Raw genomic sequence first — 24,129 nt, forward strand, 5'->3', positions numbered from 1 at the left:
TCCCAATATAAATGTCTCTGTCTCTTTAAATTGTATGTCTTGATGTATAAAAGCCTGTTCAGGGTTACTCATTTTCTCTTCTGTTATTCCTTGTTCCACAACTTGATTCATTATTAAAGAGTCAATGTGAGGTTCCAATATAGCCTCTTTAAGTTTTCTCCATGATTTCCAGTAGGTTTTGAAGTCTTCTGTAGTTTCTGATACTTTTTCCAGTATTAAATCATAGTCAAGATGTGGATAGCTTTCATCCACTGCCACCGCATCCACTTGTTCAGCCAAACCCTGAGAAACAATTGCAACATTCAAACAAAAGTCCTCATGTTTCTGTGATAAGTCTTATCACATGATCAGAACATGCTTTTATTCAGTCTATGTAAGGCAACTTAAAATTACCCATGACAACAACATTTGCTCATTTCCCTAGTTTCACTTAATTTTAAAACCATCCTAAGAATTTGAATTAACAATGTCACTAAATATTTCCATTACAGAATTATTTTGATAACTGCTATTGTCTTTTGTATCAATGCTGCAAAGGAATGACATTTGGGTTTTTTTAGTCTAGAAAGGGGGCATATAAGACAGCATATGATTGAGATATACAAAGGTATGCAAAGTATGGATAAAATAGACAAGGTAAAACTATTTTCCTCTTCCCAAAATTCTAGGACCAGCGACCACCTAATGAAATTGAGTACTGGAAGAATCAGGACAGACAAATGGACATATTTTTTTTACACAAAACAATTGAACCCTGGAATTTTCTGTCATGATATATAGTGCTGGCTTCTAAAATTGGTGTACCATTTCACAGAAATCCTGTAAATTTAATTGCTGTTAGTTTTGATGGTAGGTCCTTGGGGTCCTTCTATAGATAGACTAGTGCACTTCCCTATGTAGTGGTTGGCAATTGTGAGAACAGACTGCTGAATTAGATGGGCAGGAGCCTGATCCAGCAGGCCATTGTCATGGATTCAGTCAGAAGAAGGTGCACAACATTGAGGAGAAAAACCATGTTTAATGCAAGGATAATTGGGGGGACCGATTTACAAAAAGAGGGGCCCTGAACAATGGAAAAGCAAAGATTTTGATACAAAGTAGGAAATCCTAGGGATCTGATTTGCTGCCTGGTTTGGGAAAACTAAACAAGTCCTTGTCATGGGTCAGTGTACTTGTGGTTAGTTCTATTGTTAGGTAAATGGACCTTTCAGGAGGGCAGCAGAACTGGGAAATCCATTGCAATGGAGATGGAATTTTGAGGTCATCAATTGCTATAGGATGGAATGTTGGGGTTTCTTTATGTTGCAATTCCCTTGTAAGGGCTGGTCTTGGACTAGACTTTGGACAGGTGAGATGAGACCAACTATTCTTTGATCTAGATGAGCCTGCAGTGGGCTTTGTCTGGGGATAAGGAGAGTCCATTTTGGTCTGATGGGGATTAGGCAAAGAGATGAACTGAGTTTGACTTTGGTCACATGCAAAAAGACAAAGGGGAAAATTGGTGCAGTCTGTATTTTATTTTCTCTCCTACAGGCACTGCTGATGTTTTTATGTTCACAAAGTTGAATGCTTGATTTAAAGAAGGACATAGATATGGCAGGCTTTGGGGGGGGGGGAATGATAGAGTATGCATCAACATCTTGGAGCATTTCAATACAACTCTATTCTGCTTACTTGAAATACAACTTGGTGTAGTGACCATGTAGTAATGACTATAAATAATCTCCTTCATAATATATAAAAATATGGGCTCACATAAATAAGTTGTTTATTACCTTCTTACTTCAGAATTAATTAATAGAATATGTGATAGAGTGTCTATGTTTTTTTATATATCACAGCAGAGTATTGTGAACAGAGTATTATAAGGTGGACAAATTAATATTTTACTATAATGGCAATTTATATATTACTTTTCTTCAGCACCTATTAGTGCAATGGGGCAGAGTTAATTATAAAATTAGGATCTTTTCATTCATATGTAAATTACATACATTGTAAAACATCTTGGATGCCCTTAGTTTGGACTAAATATGGAAAATGTATATGTATATCTCAATGTTTCATATGTTATATGTGTTTATTTATTATTTGTATTTGTCTTTATTATTTTTACAAATAACTCAAGGCAGCAAACATATCCAACACAGTTTCTTCCTCCTATTTTCCACACAACAATCCTGTGAGGTGGGTCAGGCTGAGAGAGAGTAACTGGCCCAGAGTCACCCAGTTGCTTTAATGGTTAGGCAGCCTTGAACTTACAGTCTTCTGCTTTCTAGCCTGGTGCCTTAACCACTAGACTAAACTGGCTCTCAGTTAATGCTTTATGCACAATCCACTGTCTTTCTCTCTCTAAATATTAGCCATGATAAAAGAAGATTTTCAGGAATGATTAGGAAAATTGCTCCATTGAAGTGGCTTGCTTTGAACATCATTCTGCAATGTGCTCTGAACCCTTGATTGACAAGAGCAATCCAAGTTGATAGAACGAAATTGGCCATTTCCCGTTTTCTGCAATTGGACAATGGGATGGAATGATCGATCTTCTGCATGCAGTTTTTTAAGCCGGCAAGGAAGCATTCTAAACATTTTTTCAGGTTGAATACAGAATACTAAATATACAACATTTTGCTTTAGAAAACCATTCTGTGATGAAAGTCAGCAGGACTTCTGTACAGGCTTCCTTATCATGCTAGTGACTGTTCAAATATCCACAGAGGATGCTAGCAAATATGTGTAGACTTCAAAGGTCTGCTCGGTTGTCAGGCATCAAAACAAGAGGTAGATCTACAAACACTATGGGTACTGGGCTATGTTTATACTGGGAGAAAATCTAACAATGTTGCTTAATCACCAAGGTTAGTTTTACATTACAGATTCAGTTAGGAGACATTTACATCAGGCTGGTCATGTAATGATGCCATTTAACCTTTCTATCTGATACTATTCTCCCCATGAAAACTAAAATATATGGCTTTCCCAGTCCCTCCTGTTTTCCCTACAGGAGATATGAGCCTTGTGCTCATATTCAAAGCAGAGAGGATATTGCACTATACAACTTGCAATCTGTATACTGATAGGCTATTATTTTTTGGAAAGCTACCATCCTTACCGTATCTGTCACACAAAAACAACCCAATAAAAGAAGCAAGGATGATATAGAAAGCAAACCCAGAATAGAATAAAGAAAAAGAAGAAAAGCGGGGGGAGACCTGGTTAAAGAGCCACATGTTCAAAGCCCTTTGAAATACCAGTAGGATAGGGGCTATTGGAATCTGGGTGGAAACCTGGTTCCAGAGAGCAGATACTACTACATAAGACACAGGCCTGAGGTCTTGATAGATGACATTATTTAACTGAAGGAACCCAGAATGTGCCAACTCCTTGAATCAGCCGGGCAAATACTATAGCAGACAGGTGGTGTCTCAAGCAACAAGGCCCTATGTCACGTAGGGCTTTATAGGTAGTGACCGCACCTTAAATTGCACCTGGAAGCACACTGGCCACCAGTGCAGCTTATGAAGCAGAGGTGTTAAGAGACATTCCAAGACACGTCCATCACTGCCTATGCTGCTGCATTCTGGGCCCATTGAAGTTTTTGGGTTACAGTAGTCAAGCCATGAGACGATCATGGTATGAATGACTATCTGAAGGGTCCTTTCATATGTCATCCTGAGGCTCCTAGAACGAATCATGGAAAATAAACAATCATCTCCGCCATTTCATCCTCCTCCTGCCTGCTGACCTGCTGATGTTCTGCCCATTTTGAACTTAATATGTGTCATCTTTTTATTGACAGTCTGATCAAATCCCTGATACCAAAATGACTGAACGCTTTGACTGCCACTATTGTAAGGAGACGCTGTTTGGCAAGAAATACATTTTGAAGGAAGAGAGTCCCTACTGCATCAAGTGCTACGAGAGCTTGTACTCCAACACCTGTGAAGAATGTAAGAAGCCAATCGGCTGTGATTGTAAGGTAGGCTGCCCTGCCTTTTCCCTGTCCTAAGCTTTCTTACCCACCATCAGGTCTCTCCAAAAGGTTGCCCAAGGATTCTACCCATGTCAAGGTGTGCAAGGAAGAAACATCTCCCCTGAGAATGGCTCTGATTAACTGGGACTTTTCAAAACAGCCAAAGCAGAGTTTCTTTATAACAGCTGGTCCATATGCTATTTTTCTCTTGTCCTGTTTGACTTTGTTTTTCCCTTTTTATACATTCTGCTTCTTTCCTTTTCTATATTAAAATAAGTAGTGTGAAAATCAAGAAGGACCAGAAGTGCTGCTGGGTTCGAGGGTACCCACTCCCAACCACTGTATCCATCCTAGCCCGATGCTTGAATGATTTCCCCCAACTTAAAGGGCCAAGGAATCAACTTGATTGTGTGGAGGACAGAGGTGGGAGAAAGGGAAAGAATACAACACTCTAATAAAAGCAACAAAGACTTATTTGTCCTACTTCAGAAAAGTAACCAAGTAACAAATAGGCCTTCTTTCTTCCCTTTTTATAAAATGTTAAAAATTATATAACTGACAATCTAAATTGCAAAAATATAATACAAGTAGTCCTTGATCTATGACCATATTTGAGCCCAGAATTATGATGGTTAATTGTTGCAATCATTCAGTGGGTCACCATGTGACCAGACCTGATTTTATCAATTTTTTTGCAGCGGTTGTTAAGTGAACATCATGGCAAATGCCACAGTTGTTAAATGAAACCATTATACCCAATGGGAACTTTTTGCTGGAAACTGGAAGTAAATGTCAAAACAGCAAAAAAAGCAAAAATTGCACATGTGACCACAGAATGCTGCAGATGTTGATAAAAGTTAGCTGATTGTCAAGTGTCCAAAATACAATTTATGTGATTAATCTATATTAGTTTAATTTGCTATGGACTTCTGGGGGGGGCAGCCAGCAGAAGCCAAAAAAAGAGAGGATAGTATGCAGAAATTCCTAAAGGCTGACAAACCCTGTTTCTTCCCAGAATTCTTTTTGAGTAGGATTTTTAAAAAAATCCTTTCTGTACTTTGTGTGTGTTGACATTCCTGAATCCCTTTGCTTGGCCTGCCTTCAAGATGTCTCAGAGCCAGGCAGGAATTAGCTGAACTTTTCAACTCAGACGGAGGGATTGGGGAAGCTTAGTGCTACTTGATCTCTGCTACAGGCCCTTCTTCAAGGGCAGTAAGTGAGTCATAGAAGATGATGGGCCCCTTTTTCTCTGGGTGAACAATTAACAAAATATTTGTTAATGGTGGGAAGAATATAGGTGAAAAGTGGTGTACTCACAAATGCTTGTTTATGCACTAACTGAGAAACTTGATGTTTTAACTCTAATGGGAGAGAATGACCAAGCCGAGGTATGCTATATTGATGGTTATACAATATTAAATCATCCAGTGATTCTCCAAAATAATATACAGTAGATCTGTGTTTCTCAAACTTTGGATCTTGAAAATGTGTGGACTTCAACTCCCAGAATGGCTATCTGGAGAATTCTGGGAGTTGAAGTCCACCAGTGGTGAGATTCAAATATGTTAACAACCGGTTCTCTGTGTGGATGCTGCTTCTGGAAGTCCATTCTGGGCCTGGGCAACAAAAAATTAGCTACCGGTTCTGCCGAAATGGTGTGAACCAGCTGAATCCCACCATTGAAGTCCACACATCTTCAAGCTGCTAAGCTTGAAAAATATTTCAGTAGATAGTACTTTTCAAAATTACTGAAAAGTACCAAGTATGTGAGTTCGCTTGATGATACATGATTTGAGTGCCTGGTGTGCAGCAGACAAGCTTGTCATATAAGTTTCTCATTATTATCTCTTTTTAATAATCCCTTAATTGCAATTTTAAGATCCCATTCTTGCATTAAATGATAAATAATATCACAACGAGGCATTTATATATATAGCTAAATCCCAGGAAAACAGATTTGTATATGCATAGTTCTGCAAAGGTCAGCAGCTGTCATATTTTATGGTTTGTTTTCCACTTGGTTTAGCAGGAAAATAAAAAATGATGCACACAGGAAGGCATGTGGGACTGAATCTGAAATAAAATTCCATGAGAAATAAAAAAAGAAAAAAAAGTTTCCAGCAGTCCAATTCTATGTAATGTGTTCATTTGATTATTTTATTCATTTGATTATTAATATAAAGTGCAACCCTTCTTGTAGAGTAGGACTCTTCTAATATGGGAATTAGCTTTATCGGAAATGACAAAGCATATGGTGGCATTTTTCCCCCTAATCCAGGAAACATTTTGGCTTTTTGTTCCAAATTCCTCCAGAGAATTTCTAATACTTATTGGGTGTTTACAAAGAGAAAAAACACAAAAGAGGAGAATATGCTGCATGTCCCATTTTTTCAAATGAACCCATAATATGCATTGATATACTTTCTGTTATTAGGAATGATTCTGATAAATTCTTATTAGTAAATTGACCAATTTGTTCAGATTGTTCAGGATTGTATAGAGTGAAGTTCTTTGTTTGAAAGTCTTCTCTGTAAATGTCTTTGATATAAAGGTTTGTTTGTTTATTATCCCACCTTTATATTACTTCTATAAATAATCCAACACAATGACCATAACTATTACTCCTTCCTTTTCCCACTTTTTCCCACAGCAGCTATCCTCTGAGGTGAAGTGAGTTGGGCTAAGAGACAGAAACAGGCCCAAAGTCACCCAGTCAGCTTTCATTCTAAGGCAGGGGTAGAACTCACAGCCTCCTGGTTTCTACCTTGGTGCCTTAACCAGTAGACCAAAAAGCAATTTCAATATGGATTTTAGGTAAAGAATCCTAAGAGGGAGAGCAAGGAAAATCTTCAAGTTGACATCAAGAGTGAATAGACCTAGCAGCAAACACATGAGTACCCTCATCCCAGTCTTTTTTGCTCCAGCGAGATGCATAGAATTGCATTCAAAATGTGTTTGCGTGTATGTTTGTGTGTGGGTATAGCCATCTATCTCACAACAGTGCTTCTGGACAGCATACAATGATATCGATCCAATTTGGGTTGATCATCAGGAACAAAGGCTTAGTCTTCTGAGCTTTCAGATTGGGGTGTTGATGGCCAGCTGTTCAGTTGTTGGCTGTTGTTTCCTTGTGCTGCCAGTATTTGATAAGCTGGTGGTAAATCAGCACTCCTTTTGACTGACAGGCTTTAATCACTTCCCTGGCTACTTTTGTGCCTGCTAGTCCAACAATCTTGGTGGCTTCAAAATGGAATATATGTCCTTGTTCATTGCAGTGTGAAGCTACCAATGAGTTTGGGTCTCCTCTTCTGAACTGTTTGCTTGTGTTCTTGAAATCTGGTGGTTAGCTTCCTCCCCATCTGTCCTACATTGTCACAGGGGCAATCCATGCAAGGGATTTGGTAGATTACATTGGAAGTATGGAGTCTGAAAGCTTGAAAGACTTAACCTCTGGTCCTGGTGACTGACCCAGATTGGATCCTGCAGCATTATTCTGGGACATGTATGTCCACTTTCATTTGTACAAGGACACAACTCTGGACAGAATGCAAGGATACTGCATACAACCCATGACACCCAAGGATAAAACATGTACAAATCAGTGCATAATATTTTTTATTGGAAAAAGGGGGCAAAGGATCTCGCCATTCATATAGGTTGTGTTTATTAAAAGGATAGCAACAATGGCTTACTCAAAGCAATTGTTTAAAATGAATGCTAACTGGCAAACTAGGGATTAAATTTAGATGGATTCGAATATCATATCTGGTCATATATTTTCCATTAGTTATCAGTCATCACATACAATGTTGTGCTCAGTTTGTCTTAAGGTTATGGAGTGTTTCCTCACATGGGCTTATGTGGTTTGTGATTTCTACAGGACCTGTCCTACAAGGATCGTCATTGGCATGAAACCTGTTTCCATTGCTTCCAGTGCAAGAACTCCTTGGTGGACAAACCTTTTGCTGCGAAGGAAGAGCACCTTCTTTGTACTGAATGCTATTCAAATGAATACTCCTCCAAGTGTAGCGAGTGCAAAAAGACCATCATGCCAGGTTAGACCTTGTCTGCTCTGGAGACACAAAGGGGCTTTCGTGAAATACTTTCTAAAATCAGAGGACGGTTCTCTTGCAAGATGCTTTTCCAAGATTTTTATTTGCCTTCCAATGGTCAGGCAGAAATGTGTTCTGCAGCCAGGAGAAAACATTTTTCATGCAGGGCAGTCAAGCTGGGATGGGGAGAGCTGCACTGAATGTCTTTTGAAAAGCCAAGAAGCGCAGTGGTGGGCCGATGATGCAACATATATATTGTAGGTACAATCAGAAGGTTTTTCTGTTTCTCTTTAGGGAGTTATGGTTTCTAACTAGTTCTATATTTTCCTCCTTTCAGTCTTCCTTAAACTTACTTATAAACCAATATTGCCATGTTGCTATTACTACAAAGGATAAATTATAAAGGGTGAAACAATTTTTCATGGTTGTTAATTTTAAAAGAGTATTTCATAGATCCTTTTGTATATGAATTGAAATGATCTACATTCCAATAAAAATCAGTTCCTGTCCCTTCAAAGCTCCATTGTGTGAACTCATTCAATAAACAACTCTCTTTGGCATCAGTCAAAAATGCTATTCTACAATGCCCAGGGCTGCCCTATCTAGACTGCAGTAACACACACAATCACTAGGTGGCAGGAAAAAAACCTCATCTCTTTTCCTGCCATCTAGTCACCACATGTGTTAGCAGTATCTGTTGTGGTGTCTGAAGGGCATCAAATTAGGGGAAGATTATTCTTCAGAAGACTTATTTTTAGTACTCAAGATCTGAGAAAATTAAAGATTATAGAGTGCCATTATTCCTGACTAGTAACCTAAGTTTTGGTAACCTGCCCAGATTCTTCCCTTATATACTGTACTAACTGGAAAATGGAATAGGTAGAAATGAAACATGGAATCTCTATGTCTATTGTGCTATAACAACTTAAAGGCTGGTCCTGGATTTATTCTTCCCATAGGGACACGGAAGATGGAATATAAGGGTAGCAGTTGGCATGAGACCTGTTTTATCTGCCATCGGTGCCAACAGCCCATTGGAACAAAAAGTTTTATTCCCAAGGACAATCAGAATTTCTGTGTGCCCTGCTATGAGAAGCAGTTTGCTATGCAGTGTGTACAGTGCAAGAAGGTAAAGTTTATTATGGTCTGAAATACGTATTTTGTCTGCTTCTCCTCTTTATCCAAGCCAATTGTTCCAGGCTATTATCCTACCATAACTTGCCCTTTCTTTTGTTTGAGCTCATACTGAAAGATAGATTGGTCTAAAATAAAACCTTTCTTATTCATGATATACAGTAATTGTGGAAGAGGAATCAGTCCAGAGAAAGTAACAGGGAGAAAAGCCTGCCTTTGTTGTGCTCTCTCAGTTAATCATTACAACCATAGTACAAAGCAGTATTTCTCAACCTTGGTAACTTAAATTTGGGTGAATTTCCACTCCCAGAATTACTCAGTAGCTTGTCTGGCTGGGGAATTCTGGGAGTTAAAGTCCACACAGAGACTCAAGAACTGTGAGAAAGAATCTATGTTGAGGCTTCCTCTCTGTTCTTTAAACATTTGTGTTGCAGTTGCCTGGATTCTGTAGTGAGTGCTTGAATCAGATTAAGAGTTTGTTAGTGCATTGTTCACCCTGTGCTACAACTCTATTCTTGCTTGCATTTAACCATAATACGCACATGCTCTGACAATATCCTTTTTCTATCATGTCTCCATTACACTGTCTTTATCTTGCCTTCAGCCTCTAAATCTTAAGCTGTCTTGGGCTACATTACAGTTAAAGTAGGATTTTCTTCTTATTACTATGCCATCTGAAGTCAGCTTTAGGGTGTATAAAATCTGTTGAGGTTTGCCATAGCTTTATTTTAGTGAGAGGAATTCAGGTGCCTGAGACTGAAGGTCAATGGAGGGAAGTGGGGGATAAATAACAAGGATGGGAAGTTTATTGCCAGAAGACTTTTTATGACTCAGGAATTGGTACAGAATAATATAATTTTATAGTAGGGAAAAGACATCACTTTCTCTGAGTCAATTGATAAAGAGGAAGTCAAATCTGATACTTGAAATCTGGTCTCAGGATGATTATCAAAATGCATAGTTATAGAAGCAGCTCAGAACTTCAAACCATGCAACAGCCACGAGCCTTTCCAGCTTACTATCTATCCTATATATACATTATGGTCTTAGGACACTATTACAATATGATCCAGAGAAAAGTAAGATCATGTTGCTGTCCAAATTCTACCGATCTATTACTATTCCAGTATAAAGTCCAGAATATTATTTGATTCTGTTGTTATATAACAGAAGGATGGAGGATACAAAGTCAGTGCTGATCTTTCTCATTCACCGCTATTACATTTAATAGAATAGTTCAGTCTGCCTAAGGCATGAGTCCACAAATTCTTGAGCCCATTGACCTTCTCATGAAGTTTTATATTATTTATTGACCCCCCCCAACATTTATTATATGAAAATAATTTAATAAATACTGCTTTAATAGAACCGTGAATAACAACAACAATGGATAGCCGCATCAAGCTTTGAGGGTCAATACTGACTCCTTTGGAGAAACCTGTTGGTTTGGGAATAGAAATTACCTTGGGGAGAAAATGGAAAGTGTAACACATGTATACCGTATATTTATGTTTTGGGGGAGAAGGAAGGTGTTGCCTTCTTGTGCATGTAACCTTGAAAACTTCCCTTGAATATAAACCTATGGATTAGTTGGATATTGGACAATATCTTAAAATATTAGGAGCTACTGCTCAAGATTACTTTGCTCTTTCTTTCTAAAACATTTGCATATTATTTAAGTTAAAGAACATAGAGGGCACATAGTAAACAAAAAATGAACTCTTCTTTTTCTTTTCTCTTCGGGACTCCTATTTTAACTAAACAGCCAATCACTACTGGAGGAATCACTTACCGAGAGCAGCCATGGCACAAAGAGTGTTTTGTGTGTACTGGATGCAAAAAGCAGCTATCTGGACAACGTTTCACTTCCCGAGATGAGTTTGCATATTGTCTAAACTGCTTTTGTAGCCTCTATGCCAAGAAGTGTGCAGGATGCACTAATCCAATAAGTGGTAGGTTCTTTGATGTTGCCTTGTTTGAAAATAGGAAGAATTTCTATTAGCAGTAAATGTAAATTATCATCATCATGCAGTTTAAAGTTCTGAACAAAATCTCCAATTAAGTTTGAAAAGACATCACTATGAATTCAAGAATTTGAAGCTGTGAAGCTGAAATAATATCCGCCCCCCCCCCCCACAAGAACAAGAAAGATCTGGTAGCAATGGAGATAGTAGTGGTGAAAAATTGTAACAATGTTTAATTTAAAAATCTAAAGTTTAGACTGGTCTCCAAAGAGCTAAGTGACAGGGAAAGTACTTGTTCCAAGAATTTACACAGTCCATCTTTGATATCCACTATATATTTCTGAGTGCCAGATCCTAGAAGAGTGCAGTTCAGGGTTTTTACCCTTGCCAACTTTAAGATATGTGGACTTCAACTCCCAGAATTCTGCACATCTTATAGCTGCCAAGGCTGAAAAACAGTGCAATAATTGTTGAAAGGAAAGCACTGGCATCTGCCGATGACTATTCCTAAGAGAAAGGTTTTATAATTCAAAAATAATTATAAAAAATACAAAACAGATAAATGCAAAACTAGTGCCTAAATAGCTATTTCCTATAAGCAGAAGAATCTAAGAATAAGGCATGGGAAAGTCATGTGCAATCAATAATTTTGTCAAAAGTGTAGCCAGAAGCAACACAGAATAAACCCTTAGTTCTGCTTCTATATCTCATTATTCCTTATGGCCAGTAGATTGTGAGGTGCTGAAATCATGCTTTCAACAATAACGGGTAGGGCTCTTGTTACCGCTCAGATGCCATTATTTACCATTAATATCTGGCATCTTTGGTAACTGGCAGGACCACAAGTCCTAGCAGTTTCATTCTGGTATCTATTTAAGGCTCATAATAGTTTTTATCTAAAACCTGCTTGGGGCAGTGCAGGAAATTAAATAATGGCTAGAACTAATCACAAAACACTGCCATTGCTTGGGGGGGGGGCAGGAACGAGAGGAATTAAAGATTACTGTGTCCATATTCAGTCCAACCACAGCAGTGTCCATGGATTCCTCACCTCTCCTTGGTCACCTCCTCATTTTTGTTAGTCACAAAAAGGGCATCACATTGAGTCCATTACTATTCTGTTGTATTCCAAAGCTTCCTCTGTCAATTTATTTAACTTCCACTTCCACTGGTTATATCCCCAGTAACTTCATTTAATCTGAAAATTATATCTGGGGATTCCTTATCCAATGAAGATTATTTGGAGAGGTGGGGAGCAGAGAATGGGCCGGAGAAAATACTCCTGAATAGTGTCTATAGTACTGGGAACAGGTATTGTTGTATACATTGCCATTCTTGTTGCCAGAGAAAGAGTGTGTGCATGTATCTGAGGTTATGGAACAAGGTTATGTAACACTCATCCCAAAATATCCTAACCCAGCTCTGATGTAGCCCAAATAAGCTGTAGCATATCAAAACAATTATTTACATTCTGATACAATTGGCTATTTTTGTATTCAAGAAGCAGCATTGAAGCAAAAATGTATTAAAGGTTACTATAGATGACCACATACCTATTTTAACTTTGATTTAAAAGGCCAGTTTTATATTCCTTCTTTTTATATCTAATAATCTTAATCTTTAGTAATTTAGAATGCTGCAGGCCATGATTTTTATTTTTTCTGTGTCTATTGTCACTAACATTTTTCCAAATTTTAATAAGCATCTTTTATAAATGCAGTATAGGAAAATTATCCAGGTCTCTCTTTCGATTTGATTTTAATTATCAAGACGTCAGTTTCATATTACTCTTTAGTCTGTCATTTGTCGACCCACTTTCAGTTCATCTCATTCTTGTCAAATATAGGTTGTTTCTCTTCTATAATATCTTTTAGACAGTCTTTCTATAAAGGCAGACACTATAAAAATTAATTTCTGGGTCCATTGTTCAAAAATATCTTTTAGTATGTCCAATGTTAAAATATTTTGCTTCATTCTAGAATTGCAAATTTAAGTATCCTTTTGCTTTGATTGTAAACTTTAAATGCTTCTAGTTTCCTCTAGTGTCCAATTTTTTTAATTTTTAATTTTAATCATTAAAGCATTTTCCCATAAGGATTTTTTATAATTCCAAAAGGATTGAAGGAAATATACCTGGTTCTGTAAAACATGTTGATCCAAATGTTCCTAATAGCTGGAAAGCAGTTAACAGGCAATTTCCAAAAATGTAGCATGGAAGTATGCAAACTAAAGGTGTCAACTGCAGTTTGAGCAAGCTATCTATTCCCTTGTCTCTGAGGGCTCTAAACCTGGTGCAGGCTATTGTCATGCAGTCTTCTCACAATAAGCAGCCCGTCTAGAGCAGGGGTCTTCAAACTTGGCCCTTTTATGACTTGTGGACTTCAAATCCCAGAATTCCTCAGCCAGGGCCAAGTTTGAAGACCCCTGCTCTAGAGCAACTATGGACAATCTCAAGTCATCTCTCATCTAGAGAGGAATTATTGAATAACCAGTCTACTCATTGGCTATTCAGTCCAATGTGGTCATTGGCTCTGCTCTTTGGAGCCATCTGCTATTTCCTCTTTGGAAGCCATGGTCAAACATATCTGGGAGATAGATCAGAAAAGGTTGCTTCATAACCCAAGATGTAATTCCAATTACTTCACACTGATGTGCCTCACTTTTTTTCTCATGACATCTTTTTTCAGGGCTTGGTGGTACTAAGTATATTTCTTTTGAGGAACGGCAATGGCACAATGATTGTTTCAACTGCAAGAAATGTTCCCTATCATTGGTGGGCCGTGGTTTCCTCACAGAAAGAGATGACATCCTCTGTCCCGAGTGTGGGAAAGACATTTAAAAGATGAAAAACATTTCTGGAAAGAGTTGTATTTACAGTACATGTTTTCTAATATAATGATGTGCATGAGTTTTGATCAAAAGTAATGTGTTTTTTTCTTAGCAATACATATTAATAGTTAACACTAGCTCTTTTTGGGTGCTAGGCCTGAACACAATATACTAATATATACAAAGGAAACAGAGCCATGATTGCTGATCACACCTGATCACACCTATTGTACATTAGAGCTCATCCTTCAAACCTCAGCCTCCCTTCATAGAGCAGATCTGAGAGCATCTATTCAAGTTTGACCAGCTGGGTGGCAGAATCTAGCCAACATCAGCTGATCTTGAAAAGCTAATTAATATTTGAATAGGAAACTTCCAGAAATTCTAAGGCTATAGATTTGACTGAGATTTTTTTTAAAAAAAAAATCCTTGAAGGAAGGCAGTGGCAAGCCACTTTGGCATTGATAAAAACACCATCTCCATTAAGTCATCAAGGAGTTTTAACTCATTTGAAAGAGACTTTTTTTAGTCATATTCACTTGAAAGCAAGTAAAAACATCACTTTAATATATTCAAGATGTTATGGAGCAATTACAGCAGGGTTTCAAATTGTGCAGACATCTTATTGAGCTCAGCTGAGAGATCAGGAATAAAAAGATTTGGTCTGGATGATGGAGCCTGGCTAACAGGGAGAACCATATTCTTAAACTTGTGTAGGCATTACACCTAACCTTTTTCTCTTTTTAGACTGTAGACATGTATTGGAATAGATATAACAGAGAAAAGGTAATTCTTATATTAGTTATCAAGCAATACTTCTCATTCCTCAATCCAAACAACCAATACAAAATTTGGGTGATTTAGATAATATCACTATAATCTTCTCTTTGTCAGATACAATAAGACTTTCTGAAGAATTACAATTGCCACTGATTAAAGTGTTGGTGGAGGAAGAATCAATATTTAAACTTCCCAGTTCACAAATGTATAGATGATAATAATGTAGATTAATTTAGGTACAGATCAGTAATACAATATTTGTGCCGTACCTTAAAAAGAATGATTAAAGAATGTGATTTTCTTCATTAGCACTGAATGGGACTTCTTTCCAAATAAATGCAAATATACAACACATTATTTTAGGATGTTTCAAGATCATTGCACAAAATACATTTTTATTCCTAACAGATTTTTAAATTTTCATTGCACCTTAGAGATTGCAAAGTAATAAATGTATTTCTAGCAAAGTGTTGTATTTTTGTGAATTCGGACATTTTAATAAACGTTAACCATTAAGGTAAAGCTTGAGTAGAATTCTTCTCTTTAAAAATATGAATCTACATAAAAAGAGAAACTGTTGATTTCTAAAAGAAGCCAATATTCAGAAACCAATATAAAATCAAAGCATTTTATATTGGTTTCACCATTACAAACTATATCAAACTATAATATGTGACATAGTTAACTACTTCATATGAAGAAATGTAATTGCCCTAATCTCCTGAAGTAACAGAGCACAATGCAAATTTACCTTCCATTCTATTTCTTGTGCTGTTGTAGTTGTGATAACGCATTATGTCTATTTGCTGCATTTCCTTATTTGTGTAGACCTTGATCGTAACAGCTGTTCATCTAACAGGTGATTCACTGTGTAATCTCTTTACAAATCTACTCAGCTAATGTTTTATTGAGAAATACACATTAATAAAGAAATGAGATTCTTTGATTAGGTGCATTAAAATGCAGCTGAACAGGAGTATTAGGCTTCATCTCTCTGGACGTCAGGTTATTGCACAGGTTAAATCTCTTTCCCAGCTCAGGGAGGAAAAATTTACTTTCCCTTGAGAGCTGATGCACTGAGCCCATGCAATTGTGACTGGCCAAAATTCAAGGCAATTGGAGATAGATGAATTATAGCATATGTCTGAACCACACTGCTCCAAGACTCTGGTCAGAACAAACAGCACAATAAAAACAATACATAAAAACTCCCAAACATCTTTATAAAAAACCCAAGCAGATAATGACCAGTAAAAGGGTTGTTTCTATGCTTTTATCCTCATGTGGGATGGAAAGGCAAAACATCCCATCCCAGGAAGGGAATCTGTTTTCTTTGCCCAAAGTACAATTTTCACATTAGCTATATTGCCCTTTCCTGACATATCATAATGCTCAATCTAGAGCAAATTGGGAAAAAAGAAGCACGGTGCTTGCCAACATGATTTTCCATAACACTGGATCAGAAAGAAAATACTACACATGGAGAAGCCCAAATGCACAGTGGGGTGGCTACACGAAATTACATTTCTGAGAAAACCAACATGACCCTTAATACCTGGGCTTCAGGGCAGAGACTCCTACACATTTATTTCATAGCAGGACTTACTAGCAATACCCTTGGGCTTCAATTAAGATGGCAAAAGTAGTTCATGTTGTTTTTAAGGACTGTTTACTGAACAATCCCACTTTGTTTACTATCTCAATTCTATTCTAAAAGATGTACCTTTTCAAAAATGATCAGCTGCTGTTTTGAAAATATTTGTATGTTTAAAAACATACAAATAATTAATAATTCAGATCTTTGTATCAGCTCTTACCCTTTCCCCAGATATCTTTAATCCTGCTTCACCAGATAATCATTCACTAAAAGTTACATGTGAACAAAACCTTTGGAATCTGAAATTCTATGTTTTTCTATCACCTCCATGACAGGAACACAATTATTGTGTTATGTTATTTTTAATAAGAACATATGGTGACCATATAGGAAGTTGTCTTTTATGGTCTTTGTAAGCATAATTGTTTTTTACTTGAATCTAAAAATAAAGATTGGGAGCTACTAGTTTGGAATATATACTGCAATTCCTAAAAATATAGAACATACCCAGATTTTAAAAAATGAATTACAAACCTTTATATATGTACTGACCAAAGATGCATTTCAAAGAATAAAATAAAGCTAAGATCAAAAGTGCTAAATTTAAAAAAAAGTTATTTATAGCGCAGACTAAAGCTACTGTATGACACTTATAAAGAATATTTAAATGTTTCCAGTATTGCAACAGTGCTGCCAGATTACTGACATAGGTGCTTAATTCTACTATACAAAAAACTCAGTTGAATCAGTCTAAGAAAGAAGATAAACTATAGCACAAAGATGATCTATACAAGAGATCACACTTAATTTAATTTAGATAAGCTAATAAAATGACAGCAATTCAAATACAAAAACAGAAAATTAAATTGTATACAGTACTAAAGTAGAAAACTTGCACAATTGTTTAAGAAGTGAATTCAACTACACTTCAATACACCATTGTTTATATTCTGAAGTGCTCTGTGAGGTCTTGGGGCACAATGGAGGCAATGGAAATTATGTCAGTTAATGCAATCATAAGAATGGTTAAACGTAAGTTAAATAAAATTTACTGTGAAGCAGTAGAATACAGGACTGTGGACTAAATCTCAATAATGTTCTCTTCACCATACATAAAATAGATGGAATCACTATAGTTGTGTTGAATTTACATAAGTCAAAACATTAAACAAAAAAGAAGGGGTTATGTTGTCGTTAATATAAAGTGAAATGAAGACGAAACACAACACTTCTTTGACGATTTTAAATGTCCAAAACTTTGATTTAATAGACATAGTGGTTCTACGACGGTCGTAGAAGAGAGCCTTTAACTAATGCAATTTCATTAATGACATAAAACTCATGTATAGAAACATAATTCTAATATTTTTAACTTCTGGGATGCTTTGTACTTCAAATAACAAAAAAAAAGTTTCAAAGAATTTATTCACAGACAGAACTTTAATCCCTGCAAACTTCCACTGAATGTTCTCTGTATGATAAGTTCATCTTTTTTCTAGTTGCATAAATAAATAAATAGAGCAAGCATTACTTTCCTTCTGAATTTTGTCAGGCATTTGGTAGTTAAATAAGTTTTCCTTAAAAATGCAAGTATAGTATAAAATTCTGGTCACATACTGTAAAAAAATGCAGTTCTGCTTCACACAGGGTTTTTTTTCAACACACAAACTTGAGGGTGGGGGGCCTTCTGCCTATGTATCTCTAAAGACAAGAGAAATCCATTTGATCTTCCATTTTAACAAAAACTTCAATTTGAAGCAATACCAGCACACAGTTCAGAGTTTCATCTAAAGAAAACTGGAAAGGACCCAAATAGTTTCTAAAAAAAAATATTGGCACCTAAGAATGAGAACTATTTTTTCTAGGCCTTTCAACAGAACCATTCTGTGCAAATATCTTAGTAAAATCAGCAGAATAGGGAAACAGTCTTCCATACTATTTAAATATATATGTTTAAAAAATATATTGTTGTACAACTGAACAGTTAGAAACTTTCTCTATCAAATCATGCAAAGACCTGATCTATAGACTATAGTTAAAAATGCAGAAGAAAGGGCTGGTAAAACAATTTTGTTCTACCAAAATGAACTTCTAAAATGGAGAGGAAATTCAAAGTGCAACATAAATTTTCTCTGATTGATGGTGAACATATGGTGCTTTCTTCATACTGTGAAGTTCTAAGCAACTACCCACTGCAATCTGCATTTCTGGTTAGTACAATTCTTCTGCACTGAAATGAAGACTAAGCATCATTTACATTTCAAACTCTTGTAGGTTCACGGCCAGGTTACATGCTGGATCTTCTTTTTTGATTCAGGAGGCTTCTGAACGGAGAAAAGAATTAAATTATTTAAGGAGACGTGTTAAAGCAGCCAAAACTTGATTTCTGTTTCCATCTAGTAGTTAAAACAAAGGTGTTTTGAAATCTTTAAAAAGGACTTCAGTTTTCCATAACATATTAGGTTCTTGTCTGGAATGAGCATAATAAAAGAAATATTAGTATGTATCCCAAATTAATTTATCATTACAATTAGTTTATCATTACTGTATTGTTTATTTATTCTCTCTCACTTTTTGCAGTCATCAGACTGCAATGAAGCAGACACAATGAAAAGTGTGGAAAGTGTGTTAGGGACATAGGTTGCAGTGTTTCTAGAACAGAGATCCCACATAAGACTATGTAAGACGTGAAACGGGGTGTTTTGGCACACTAATGTCTCCTTTCCTCAGCAGGCTTCACATTCTTCTCTATAAACCTCTGTGCTCCATCCCACAGAGCTCATAACTTGAGGTAGCACAGCTGCTTCAAAGTAGAAGAGGCAGTCTCTCTGTAAACTTCCTTAACCTAATTGTGGTAGAGCCACCAGCTGAAGGGAAGGGGGGCCCTCTAGTGGGAGTAAAGATACATTCCAGCTTAGAATCTGTTCCAGAGAGGAAAAGTCTGAGATCAAAGTCTTAGGTCTATATCTGCCATTTCTTAAGGGAGATAGTCTGACAAGATTCTTGTAATATAGGTGATCAATAAAATATCCACGAGTGGGTCTAGTAGTTGCTTGTGCCTGACAGCTAACATATTTTAAGATCCCAGAGAACGAGAATTTGGAACATGGGGAGGGAGAGTATGGATTATTCAGTATATATATCAGTATATATCAGTGTCCAAAAGAAAAACTTATTTTTTAGAAAACAGATGGCACAAGATTTTCAGAACACCCCCCTCCCCCCTTTATTAACACAGTAAAGATTTTATTAATAGAAATGTAGAGTGTGTCTAAAAACATTTTGTGAAAATCTCGTTTAGTATAATGAACAGAACACACGGTAGACTCCCAATAAAAAATTGTTATTATTTTGAGATAGTTCTATTGTGTTGTTATACCATTATTACTTGTTCTCAGATGACCGAAGAACTTGATTTAATTCTCAGGAAAAGGCTGCTGTAATTTTGAATTCTGTTGTTAAAAATGGCAGCTGCTAAACTACCGAGACATTAATTGGGACATAATTCAAGAATGACCTCATAAAATAGTACAGATATACTTACTGAGGAATCCAATTCTTCTTTTGGAGCAGCTCTCTTTAATGTCACATTAGTTCCTGTAAGAGGCTCTAAAGCTGATAACTTTTGACCAGGTGACATATTAATTACAATATTGTTCTGTTTAGCCTCATTATATGAGAAAGTGGGAGCAGATATGCACAATCTGGAATTTGAAGGAACAGCCAAGCTTTTACATGTGATATTGGTACTTCCAGGTGTAAGGAATTTTAGATCATCCTCAGCTCCATTCTCAGTCTTCCTCACTTTAATACTTGTACTTGTTGAACTACCATCAAACACAATGAGAGGCCTTTTTCTTAGACTTTCCATTGCCATAATGCTGAACAAGAAAAGGTAACATAAAAAATTCATCATAGATATGAAACAAAAATTATTAGTGCATTCTAAATAATATCCCATTTTATAGCTATTTGGAAAAAGTTGAGTCTTTTCCAATATGCCCCTTCTATGCATACTTAGATCACAATTGTAGCTATCCAAACTGATGAGGAATAAACCTCATACAAATGACAATGCTTTTGTATCTTCAGGTGTGCATTTATTTCACAATTAATCCAATCTAAGAACAAAGAAGAGACCAATCATTTCAAAACAAAATGAACTGGATAAGCCAAATTGAAATAGCCCAAATCTGTACATATGTTCTCCAAAGACTAATTCAAAGATAAACAATAATTTTGGCTAAGATTCCAGAGCCCACACAATTAAATTCCTTGCTTCAGCATCAACCACTTTTGAACACTAATGTATTTGTTTAGAAATGTATCAAGATTCTTTTCCAGAGCTGATTCTGGAATTCTTTTTAATTATGATTTGCATCTATGCCACCAATTTCAGATAAGATGCTACAACTGGAGGAACAGCCTGCTTAATGAAGTATAAGATAAGATAGATAAGATAACCTTTATTGTCATTTTTATACTGTGGGCACAATGGCACACATCGAAAATGAAATTTAGTTGCCCGCTCTCAAAGTGAAACACATACATGACACCCACCTAAACATACTATGAACAACATATGTATAGACCCATATCCCTACATATACATAAATGTATATGGCACACCTCTTATTGACTTAATCCCTGCAGAAAGTTAGGTACTTGGGTAATGCATGAAATATACTATGTACAGTTAAGTAAAAGCAGTTCCATGCTGTCCCTGTCTTGATCCCAGTGCTAATTTATGACTGTTGACTTCCTATTTCTTTTCATAATAAGATGTATAACATTAAACTGCCAATGCAAACAACAAAATAGTTGTTTTATTTATCTGACAAAGAATAGGTCAAAAGAATCAATTAGCAGGCTTTTTCTCAGATAAAGCTGAGAGTGTCTGAAATCACAGAGAGCATTAAGGAGTGTTGCTTAGCTGAGCACTGTACAAGTCCATTACAACCAACTATCCTGTGGAAAATGGGCCTCAAGAGCCAAGTAAACACCCCCCCCCAGGCCTGCTCAAGTGGACTCCCTTCCCCCCTCTGACTTACAGGGTAATTATCTCTTCTGCCCTTTCAGGATTGCAGAAATGGGCTCTCTGTTAGTTATCAATTACTACTGTATTTTAATTTACAATTGTTTCTTTACTTGAAAGACATTTGGGAAGTTACAAATAATAAGTTTGGTATAGTCATTTAAAGTGCTGTTCTAGAAAGCAGGCGAGTTCTAGGCCTCCTTTAAGTGTAAAAGCCAGCTGGTGACTTTGGGGCAGTCATTCGCTCTTAGGAATATCACCGCCTTGAGTTATATATAATGAAAATAGGACAAAAATCTAACAATAACAAATTAAAATGTAGGAAATAATATTGGCTAACTCAAGATAAGGTGGTTTCCTGTTATGTTACAGACTTTGAAAGATTTTGAAGAGAATCCAAATACTATAAACAATGCAAATTTACCTTTGGGTGCCATGTTTCAACACTTGCTGACCTCTTTTCTTTTCTATTGCTCTTCCCCATCTGGTTTTAGGCAAATCACGCTGAGGCAGTGGTATGACATGTTGAATATATAAGTCAGTAAGGCCATCTTTACTGATTTTCATCTCATCTTCTACTGGGATATTCTTCTGATGAAAAATAATAGAAATTATCTCATGTTATGAATATTATGGTTCATATTATGCTTGAAAGCAATTCTATGTGTAGCAATATACTTTGTATAATACAACAGAAAGAAAATCACCACAGGTTTGCTGTCATATTTTACAGTTCAGGGTTTCTTTTGTCACACAGAACGTACATTTTACTCCAAACCTACAAAAGCAGAAGGAAGCTATCTTCAATAACACTAGCTGGTTATCAAATATGAGGGAAGGCCTCCATAATATAAAACTTCTGGTTACTCTACCCATACACATTACACTTCTAGGAGAAAGGTGGCGAATTTTACTACATGGAACAAAAATGAAGCAAGAGAAGCTACACGTTTCCTTACTCTCATCACACCATGCTGCTGGTTAACATATAGAGGGGAAAAAACCCAAACCCAAACGACATCGCTTATGTGCTGTGATAAATTTACATGTTATACATCTGCAAGATTAGGTATCATGTTGATAACAGAGGAGATACAGGTAGTTCTTGTTTAACGACCCTAATTGGAATCATTATGTCCATTGCTAAGCAATGCAATTATTAGGCAAAACACCACGTGATCACACTACTTAACAATGGCAGTTTCAGTAGTCCTGGTTCGCCTGACCCTGCTCTCAACTTTACTTCCATGCTAGGAACACCTTGCAAGCAGCAGGAAGCAGAAGATGGAGATCAACTGGGGGGAGTGGGCAAGATAGAGAGATTAACAATTTAAAAATTGCTTATGATCATAACGTTGCTTTACAAAGAAAAAGCAAGTAAATTAAATTATTTAATTCATATAATAATTAAAATAATTCTGAAATTAAAGGACTGCCCTACGTGTGGTCAATGTACTTAGGGAGCAAACTTCTTCTACTGAGTTGCATGCCTGCGGTCCTACCAACGGCAAGGGAGAATGCCAGCCTGCAGTCTAGGCAGGAACGTGGTGTTAATGCGGGACAGGAAGCCAAGCCCTTTTTACCAGGGCTACGGGAAAGCCAAATATGTCCGCGGAGACCCTGGAAATTGGCGTCCTTCCCTCCTTCGCTCGCCCCCCCTTCCCATTCTCGCTACCTGCTCCAGCGTTAGCAGTAGGAACTCCTGCGAGAGCAACTCCGGATGCAACAGGAGATCCGAGTCCACCCGCCCCACGTCGCCGCTTCCATCCTTCGCGGAGAACCCACGGTCCCTGAAAGCCGCCATCTTTCCAAACGCGATCCTGATTGGCCGCCTGAGCATTCTTTTGGGAGGTTCCTTCCGGCGACGTGACGTTCGGAGGAAGAGTCGCTGAGGTAGGAAAATATAGAGGGAAGGTATCCGTTTCCAATTTAAATGCTTCCGGGTTCCCGTGTCAGAAAAAGGAAGAACTAACGCAGGGATAGTCAACCTTGGCTCTTTTATGACTCGTGGACTTCAACTCCCAGAATTCCTGAGCCAGCTAAGCTGGCTCAGGAATTCTGGGAGTTGAAGTCCACGAGTCATAAAAGAGCCAAGCTTGACTACCCCTGAACTAACGAGTACGCTTTCTTAATGGCGTGTCAGCGTGGTCGCCGTTGAGTAAAATCCCTGGAAAAATGCAGAATTCTTCGCTTTCCTCTTTCCATGTTTGATCCAACAAATGAAATTTGAACTTCCTATGTAAACATCCTTTTAAGTTTTATAATGATTAGGGGTTGGAGGCTAAAACATACGATGAATGCTTGCAGAAACTGGGTACGTCTAGTGCAGGGGTAGGCAACCTTGGCTCTTTTATGACTCGTGGACTTCAACTCCCAGAATTCCTGAGCCAGCCATGCTGGCTCAGGAATTCTGGGAGTTGAAGTCCACGAGTCATAAAAGAGCCAAGGTTGCCTACCCCTGGTCTAGTGTAACAAGGAGAAGGACTAGGCGCAGTGGTGGCGAACCTATGGCATGGGTGCCAGAGGCAGCACTCGGAGCCCTCTCTGTGGAAATATGCACCATCTCCCCAGCCCCGCCTCTTCCCACGGCCCCCTCCTGACCAGCAGCCCCCCCCAGGAGAGTTGCCCCTGGGCGCAGCCCACGTGAAGCAGCGCAGCCAAGGACATGGTAGCCAGGCAGCGGGGACAAGACTGCCCTTGCACCCCGTCGCGGGCAGATGATGCTGCGGGGCATGGGCGGAGGGCGTGGCCGCCATGGCGCTGCT

The 24,129-nt window shown here is 37.5% G+C and overlaps 2 protein-coding genes across 4 annotated transcripts; one reads left to right on the plus strand and one right to left on the minus strand.

Annotated features, from left to right (window-relative positions):
• Positions 1–842: 842 nt before the first annotated feature.
• FHL2 (four and a half LIM domains 2) lies at positions 843–15,273 on the plus strand. Its single transcript, XM_015815239.1, has 6 exons — positions 843–849; positions 3,800–3,979; positions 7,854–8,028; positions 8,985–9,154; positions 10,925–11,111; positions 13,811–15,273. The coding sequence occupies exons 1-6, from the start codon at positions 847–849 to the stop codon at positions 13,960–13,962; spliced, it is 867 nt and encodes a 288-aa protein (XP_015670725.1). The 5' UTR covers positions 843–846; the 3' UTR covers positions 13,963–15,273.
• Positions 15,274–17,636: 2,363 nt separating this feature from the next.
• CUNH2orf49 (chromosome unknown C2orf49 homolog) lies at positions 17,637–23,180 on the minus strand. 3 transcript variants are annotated; one of them, XM_015815241.2, is made up of 4 exons: positions 23,040–23,180; positions 21,789–21,955; positions 19,874–20,210; positions 17,637–18,653 (listed from the first exon to the last, which is right to left on the minus strand). In XM_015815241.2, exons 1-4 carry the CDS (start codon positions 23,166–23,168, stop codon positions 18,606–18,608), a joined length of 681 nt encoding a protein of 226 aa, XP_015670727.2. In that variant the 5' UTR covers positions 23,169–23,180; the 3' UTR covers positions 17,637–18,605. The 3 variants fall into 3 exon arrangements, with proteins under 3 accessions (XP_015670727.2, XP_015670728.1, XP_029139843.1); XM_015815242.1 differs by lacking the exon at positions 17,637–18,653 and having other exon boundaries at positions 19,795–20,210; positions 21,789–21,952; XM_029284010.1 differs by lacking the exon at positions 17,637–18,653 and having other exon boundaries at positions 19,795–20,210.
• Between the last annotated feature and the right edge of the window lie 949 nt (positions 23,181–24,129).

Source organism: Protobothrops mucrosquamatus, unplaced genomic scaffold (assembly GCF_001527695.2).
Source record: "Protobothrops mucrosquamatus isolate PMUCROS unplaced genomic scaffold, P.Mucros_1.0 scaffold327, whole genome shotgun sequence".
In the NCBI taxonomy this organism is placed as follows: Eukaryota; Metazoa; Chordata; class Lepidosauria; order Squamata; family Viperidae; genus Protobothrops; species Protobothrops mucrosquamatus.